The sequence below is a fragment of the Oncorhynchus gorbuscha genome, unplaced genomic scaffold (assembly GCF_021184085.1).
Source record: "Oncorhynchus gorbuscha isolate QuinsamMale2020 ecotype Even-year unplaced genomic scaffold, OgorEven_v1.0 Un_scaffold_134:::fragment_2:::debris, whole genome shotgun sequence".
In the NCBI taxonomy this organism is placed as follows: Eukaryota; Metazoa; Chordata; class Actinopteri; order Salmoniformes; family Salmonidae; genus Oncorhynchus; species Oncorhynchus gorbuscha.
Genome location: NW_025744633.1, coordinates 56,945 through 64,951, shown reverse-complemented (window position 1 = coordinate 64,951; position 8,007 = coordinate 56,945). Strand labels below are relative to the sequence as shown.

At 51.6% G+C, this 8,007-nt stretch overlaps 1 protein-coding gene across 1 annotated transcript; it reads right to left on the bottom strand.

The window, feature by feature from the left end:
- Positions 1-1,554: 1,554 nt before the first annotated feature.
- On the bottom strand, positions 1,555-6,886 carry LOC124016980 (leucine-rich repeat-containing protein 4-like). The gene has a single exon (XM_046332313.1). The coding sequence runs from the start codon at positions 4,868-4,870 to the stop codon at positions 2,033-2,035; it is 2,838 nt and encodes a 945-aa protein (XP_046188269.1). The 5' UTR covers positions 4,871-6,886; the 3' UTR covers positions 1,555-2,032.
- Between the last annotated feature and the right edge of the window lie 1,121 nt (positions 6,887-8,007).

Genomic DNA, 8,007 nt, shown 5'->3' with positions numbered 1-8,007 from the left:
CTCTCTCTCTCTCTCTCTCTCTCTCTCTGTCTCTCTCTCTCTCTCTTTCTCTCTCTCTCTCTCTCTCTCTCTCTCTCTCTCTCTCTCTCTCTCTCTCTCTCTCTCTCTCTCTCTCTCTCTCTCTCTCTCTCTCTCTCTCTCTCTCTCTCTCCTCTCTGTCTCTCTCTCTCTCTCTGTCTCTCTCTCTCTCTCTCCTGTCTCTCTCTCTCTCTCTCCTGTCTCTCTCTTTCACAAATAAATAGGAATAAATTGGTGTAGAGCGAAAGTAGTTGGATCCTTCCGAGACAAACTTGCACCGTCCTCCCATTACCGCCTCGGTTACGTAAACCGGTGACGTTTAACGGCTGCCATTGGTTGGGCTGCGGTGACACTACCTTGCCACCAGCATTTATTTTTTTTGTGGGCAGAGTTTTATACACGGGGGGGTGTGTCCGTCCAGGCTCCTATTAATACTCCCATTTACTGCTTAATAAGATGCCCCCAATTTGTTTTTGTCTGATCTTTTTTTCTCTTTTCTTGAATTTTAATGAGCTGTGGCGCCGGGGGCCCTGTCGCCCGGTTGTTAATGCTCCGGCTTCCCGCTGAAAGCCAGCGTGCGTCTTGGTAAAGAAAGAGGCCTCTGTTCTGTACGTGTCACTCCTTACACCGATAGTCAAAACAACCGGCTCTATAAAAAACCACAAGCTGTTAGCCAGTTTGAGCCGTCCACAGACGCTAACGACCTGGTGTACATGTCATCTCTCCAGGTTAGGGCTATGTTAAGATGGAGAGGGAGATTGTTGAAGATGAAGAATGCACAGTTAACGGCGAGACCCACAGCATTTGTCCTCATAAAACCGTCGCTGACTGATGAAGCCACAACAGCTGGGGGAATGCAATGAAAAGAGAAATGAGGAGATCTTTTGGGGGCCAAGAGGAAAGTGTGTGTGCTCACATCACCAGGGTCTGTCTCGTGCATCTACAAGTCTGGTAGTGAAAAACACCTCTCTGACCACTCGAAGTCAAGCACATAGACACACCATATCACACCCTACATCTTCATATCTTTACACACATGCAATCATTCATTGACATGACAGCAGTGCAGTCTCATACATACATATCACTGGGGAGCACTTCAAATACCCCTGTTTAAATAGAGGCCCTTTAAAAGCTTTTCTCGTGATTCCATGCATTTGGAGAACTTCATGAAAATGGGACAAATCTAGTACCCGCTTTGAAATGGGCCACACCTTGATTAAGTACCATGTCATTGACTAATGTTATGCGTACTAAACATAGCTTCCCCCCCCAGCTGCCTTGACACACGGGCATATCAAGTGTTATTAAAAACAGCAGCAGGCACTTCTGTGCTGTGATTGATTCTGTGTGAGTCACCCAGCACACGCAGGGTTAAAGTATAGCTGCAGAGTCTTACTGCAGTGTCTGAAGCGTTTGGCTGTTCGCTACAGTACGCCAGGAGAACAAAACGTCATCTCTCTGTTTGCTTTTTTCTCTCTCCAAAAATCATTTTTATTGCATTTGTAACATTTGGCACAATACAAATTCATGGTGCTTTTACAAGATAAACCTGTAAAGATCCGACACTGACCTTTTTTCTTAAAGAAAGTCTTCTCAGTATAAATGTTTTTTCTCTTTTCACTGCATTGTCTGTAGCATTGGTTTAAAAATCACACAGAATGCCTCTTTATTTGAACAAGTCCACCCTCATTTCTCAAAGTCAAGATCGTATGTTAAACAACTCGTCTTTTCAAATAGAAGTTACAAGTTAGAAAATAGTTTCAATGTATTTATTTTTAATATAATATGCTTCTCTATCACCAGTCCATGGTACTTTCAATAGTTTCATATATAGATGTATTTATAAGCATGTACAACAAGAAATGTTCAGTCTTAAGTTTTGCACTCTGTACAAAAACAGAAAGTTCCTGTGTTTTCCCCCGTTGTGCATTCTATTGCATGTAGTTATGAGAAGAGAGGGGTGGCTATGGGGATTTGGACGTGGCTGGGGAGGGGGGATGTGTGGGGGGCTTTAAATCTGAGTCTCCTGAACCTTCTCCTTGGTGTGAGTTTTTATGACAAAGGGCTCAGGGAGGTTTGTGATGGCGCTGGGCAAGGTTCGAGGGAGAGAGTTCCCAATGTTGTTCTCTGTCCATTTAGCCCCATGTCCTGCTGGCTTGTACGTGTTGTATTTGGGCTTGAGGGTGCGGTAGTCCACCTTGTGATGGTCTGCTTTGTGGGGACTGGAATCCATTTTGGGTTTCTGGTTGCCATAGTCCTGTTTGTGGGGGCTGTTGTAGTCTGATTTGAAGACCATGTAGTCCGGCGCGGCCTTGGGGGTGTGTTCTGATTTGGGTTTGTATTGACTGTTGTCGGGTTTGGATTTGTGTGTACTGTACTCCGGTTTGGATTTGGACTGAGTGCTGTAGTCAGGTTTGTAAGGGCTGTAATCTGGTTTAGGTCGTGGGTGAGTGCTGTAGTCAGGTTTGAATGGGCTATAGTCCGGTTTGGGTTTTGGATGAGTGCCATAATCCGGTTTGAAGGGGCTATAATCTGCTTTAGGTGTTCTCGGGTGAGTACTACTGCTATAATCTGGTTTGAAGGGGCTATAATCTGCTTTCGGTGTTCTCGGGTGAGTACTACTGCTATAATCCGGTTTAAATGGGCTATAATCTGCTTTAGGTGTTCTCGGGTGAGTACTGTAGTCAGGTTTGAAGGGGCTATAGTCCGCTTTAGGCTGCTTGTGAGTGCTATATTCAGGTCTGAATGGGCTATAGTCAGCCTTTGGTCTATGAAGGCTAAAATCTGGTGTAGATTTGTGGGTGCTATATTCCACTGTAGATTTGTGGGTAGTGTAGTCCACGGTTGGTTTATAGGTGGTGTACTCAGCCTTGGGCTTGTGTATAATGTAGTCTGGTTTGGGCATGTGGATTGTGTAGTCCCCCTTGTAGTCAGCTTTGGGTTTGGGGAAGCCATAGTCTGTTTTGTGGCTGATATAATCCAATTTCTGGATGCTGTTGTGGTCTCGTATCTGGTTGGCAGCGGAAGCAGGCGGCGGCAGGTCCTCCTCGTCCACCTGGATGATTTCTACCGTACGGGCGGCTGCCACCGTGCTCCGCTGCTGGTGGCGCTTCCTCAGCTTGTAGAAGGCGATGAGCATGACGGCGGCCAGCAGCGTGACGGCTACGAAGCAGCCGATGATGATCTTGGTGGTTTTCATCATCTCGTCCAGGCTGGGGACTGTGTCGGGTGGCTTGACCGTGGCAGACTTGGAGGCAGGAACGGCGGACGGTCGGGCACCTGGCTGGCCCTCGGTGTTCTGGAGCAGAACGGTGGGAGTAGAGATGAAGACTGGCTGAAAGAGGGAGGGCGAGGCGGTGGTGGTGGTGTCAGCGTCTCCTCCTGCTTCTCCTCCTGCCCCCCTACCAGTGTTAGGAGCGCTCGTTGTGGTCTTGGCCTTGGGCATCTCCGTGGTGGGTCCCGGCACTTCCACGGTCACCGTGGTGAAGTAGCTGAGGTTGGACGTGTTGAGTTCAGCCGCGCTTACGTTGAGGTAGGCCGAGGCGTTTGAGTTGCCGGCCGCATTGGACACCATGCAGGTGTAGGTGCCTGTGTCAGCCGCCAGCACGTTGGAGAAGTTGAGCGTGCCGTCGTTGAGCACGGCAATCCGCTGGTGGGCAGAGGCGTGCGTCAGGACAGTCCCATTGGGCAGCAGCCACCGGACCGAGGACATTGGCGCAGTCCGGCAACGGAGCTCCGCTACGCGCTCTGCCGAAATGTTTAAGTCTCTTGGCGCATCGCCTATGAAGGGGGCAGAGCACTGGAGCACGCCGGTCTCCCCCCGATCCACCTCCACCAGCTGGCGGCCCCGCATGTGGGCTGGCGCGTGGCATCGGCCACAGCAGGTAGAATTGGTAGGGATGTACTCTCGCAGCCAGCGTGCCAGCCACAGGGCTTCACAGCCACAGTTCCAGGGGTTGTGGTGGAGGTGTAGCTCCACCAGGTATCTGAGGGGGGAGAACAGGTCGTGCGGCAGGGCGCTCAGGTTGTTGTGGGCTAGGTTGAGCTCCACCAGCGAGCTCAGGTCGTCAAAGGCGTTGCGCTCGATCACCCCAATCTGCGAATTCATCACCCACAGCTTCTTGAGTGAGCGCAGGCCCCGGAAGGAGCCTGGCTTTATTTCGGAGAAGAGGTTCTCCGAGATCTCCAGTTCCTCCAGGCCCAGCAAGGGGCTCAGATTGGGCATCTCCCCCCGGATGTTGCACATGCCCAGGTTGAGGTACTTGAGGTTGTGCAGGCCCTCAAAGGCGCCATCGGAGATGAAATCCAGCTTGCGCAGCTCGCCCAAGTCCAAACGCATGAGCGAGGGCACTCTGTTGAAGGCATACGAAGGGATGCTCTCGATGGGGTTATTCCTCAGCCATAATTCCCTGAGCTTCGACAGGTACTCAAAGGCACCACTGGGCACCCCAGTTAGCCGGTTGTCAAATAGCTCCAGCGTGTTTAAGCTGGTGAGTCCATTGAAGGCGCCCACCTCGATCTGCCGGATGGCGTTGCGGCCCAGCTGCAGAACCTCAAGGTGGTGCAGGTGTCGGAAGGTGTCTGCCTGCACCTCTCCAATTGCATTCTCCATCAGGTTGAGGTGGCGCGTGTTGGCGGGGATGCCCGGGGGCACGCGAGTGAGGCCGCGCCGAGTGCACACCACCTTGCTCAGCTGGCTACTACACGAGCACTGCGGTGGGCAGCCCTGAGGGCCTGACGCTGCCGCCCCCGCCATAGCCAGAGAGGCGCTGCTCCACACTCGCGCCATCAGGAACACAACACAGAGCAGGGTGGCTCGACGCACAGCTACCCGCCCCAGGAGACTCATGATGTGGCACGCTCATAATTCAGCATCGTCCGGGGGGGTGGGGGGTGGGGTTGGGGGGGGTCTGTTGGTTGAATGGGTTGGTGGTCGAAAGTGGGAGGGGGGGTGAGGTATAAAGAGGGGAGGGAGAGGGGGTTTGGTTCTTGAGTAACCAGGAGAGGGCTGGCCCTACCCCGGATTAAGCAAAACTCTGGCTCTCTTTTCCATGGACACTACTGGAAGGGGGAGGACAACTGCTCTTAAATGTTTCAGAGACAGAGAAAAAATAATAGAATAGAAGATGGAGATGATTGAAATAGGGTTGGAAACGCTAGACACCTACCTCAAGCTTTTTTTTTTTTTTACAGGTCCTTACGAGATTGTTTGTCAATCACAGAGTGTTTAAATCAGGTATATATCCAAGGAGCAGAGAAATAAAGACTTTTCTTTCTGCTCTGTTAGAAGCAAATGAAGTGAAGATTCTTTGCCAAAATGGCCCCTTTTTATAATTCCACACAAGCGAACATCATCTGAAGAAGGAAAAGATGTGAAGGCCCATCCGAAGCTTGTGTTTTAGATGGGTAGGAATCCAGTCAGGCTCCTATAGCAGTACACGCTCGCTCGCCCTCAGCTGCTCTTCTCCCGCTTGTCCTTGGAATCCGCCGCTCGATGTTTCCGCCGAACGCCTTCTCCAAGTCTCCATAGCACAAACGCGTGCTCACCGACACACACACTCCGCACTCTGAAAACCCAAGGCAGAAAATGGGTGGGGGTTTCAGGGTAGGGGGAGGGGGGTTAAGGAGGAAGAAAAATTCCACAGTCCTTTCAAATTTTCTTTGAGGGGGGGGGAAACAGGACCCCTTTCCTTTTCTTGGTTCTTTCTATTTTTTTTGGTGGTCAGTCAGTCCACCCTCTCTCTCTGTGTGTCGCGTCGTGTCCTCTTGATTTCTGTAGCGCCCGGCAGGGTTGAAAAGGCTACGCGACACACACTGCGGTCATTAGCTTATTTCTCCTCTTAACTAGCTCTGCGCTCCAGCACAGCAGCACGCAAACACAGCTCGCCAGCAGCGGCACACACACACACACGCGCGCACACACACACACACAGCAGCTGCAGCCTGCCTCCCGCGCACTTCCCAATAATCCGTCAATTTCTTCAGAGGGTGGGTGGGGGTTTGTAGCAGGGTTGGGGGGGGTGTAGAGTAGATTCAGCAGCAATATCAGCACAGCAAAAAGAGGCTAAAGCACCATCTCCCTCGGTCTCCTTCTCGTTCCTGTTTTCAATCCCTTTTTCTTCTTCACCGCGCGGCAGAATAGGAGAGTGAAGCAAGAGAGAGCCGAGCGGCAGAATAGGAGAGTGAAGCAAGAGAGAGCCGAGCGGGGTACAGGATGTTACAGCAGCATCGATGAGGAAAAGAGATCCGCTGTAGCAGCAGATGAGCGGGGATGTGTATCTCTTTCTCTCTCTCCCCCTCTCCCGTTCTTCTCAGCCCCTGCAGTGTCCTGAGGTAGTGGCCAAGCTCAAAGCACTCAGTCCTTTGTGTGTGCCAGCGCGAAGCCTCTCAACCGTGTTAGCTTCCACTGTCCTCTCTTTCTCCTCGTTTCTCTCTCTGGCTCCCTGGTTTAGAGGAGAATAAAGCGCTTCCCAGGTGAACTGGAGAAAACGGCAGCGCGTCCCCACGGCAACACAATTTTAACCCCTGCAGCCCCGGTGTTAATCCTGCTGCTCAGGTTATTCCGGCACGTTTTTCTGGTGCCAGTGTGGTGCAAGGCTGCTCTTTCTCTCGTTTACTCACTCTCTCTTTCATTCGCTTGTTCACTCTGTTGCTCTCTCTCTTTCTCTTTTGTCCTTGAGTGGGGAACGTGAATGTACTGCTGACGCATCCCGCTCGGAGCAGTGCATTGGTTTGATGCAGTGTTTTTGTGCATTAACTAATCCACTCTCTCCCTCTTTCTTTCTCTCTCTCCCTATTTCTTGCTCTCTCTCGCTCCTCCTCTCCCCTCTCCCTGTTCCTCTCCCTCTTCTCCCCAGTCTCACTCAAGCCTTTGCTCTTGCTCTCCTCGTTTGCCTGTCTATTCATCTTTTTTTCTCTCCCCTCATTGCTCTCTCTCTCTCTCTCTCTCTCTCTCTCTCTCTCTCTCTCTCTCTCTCTCTCTCTCTCTCTCTCTCTCTCTCTCTCTCTCTCTCTCTCTCTCTCTCTCTCTCTCTCTCTCTCTCTCTCTCTCCGTCCTCCTGTCAGAAGGTCAATGTAGGGTGAGTGGATCCTGCCTGACATGTGTGTGCGCGTGCGCTCTGGGCCCTGGGACATTTTGAGGACTGGATGACGGGAGATGGTCTACTGTTGAGAGGGACAGAGATAAGTGAAGGAGAGATGGAGAGGGACGGAGAGAAGAAGTGAAAGAGGGAGGGAGAGAGGAAGTGAAAGAGGGAGGGAGAGAGGGACGGAGAGAAGAAGTGAGAGGGAGGGAGAGAAGAAGTGAAAGAGGGACGGAGAAAGAGGGACTGAGAGAAGGGAGGGACGGAGAGAAAGAGAGAGGGACGGAGAAAGAGGGACTGAGAGAAGGGAGGGAGAGAAAGAGAGAGGGACGGAGAGAAGAAGTGAAAGAGGGAGGGACCGAGAGAAGTGAAAGAGGGAGTGATAAAGAGGGACGGAGAGAAGTGAGAGGGAGGGAGAGATGGTGAGGGACAGAAATAAGCAGGAGGGAGAGATAGAGGGACAGAGAGAAGTGAGAGGGAGCTGGGAGAGATAGAAAGAGAGAGGGAGCTGGAGAGAGGGACATAGAGAAGTGAGAGGGAGGGAGAGAGAGGGACAGAGAGAAGTGAAAGAGGGGGAGAGATAAAGAGAGAGGGACAGAGAGAAATGTCGTTCTGATTTCGATAAACACCTCTTTTTGATGAATGATTTTACTCTTCATCTACTGTCTCTCGCTCGCCCTCGCGCTCGCTCGCCCTCTCTTTCCCTTTCTCTCTCACTCCTCCATTCCCCAGGAACAGGGAAGAATATCTGACCCCTTCCTTTCCCCACTATTCTCTCTCCCTTTAATTCCCTCTCTCGCTCCCACCTCTTCCTCTTCCTGATGTGAGCGAATGGTGATTAGTCAGGGGTCCGTCCCCTGGTCGGAGAGTGGGATGCTGCTGACTGGTGCTTGGAGCACACCAG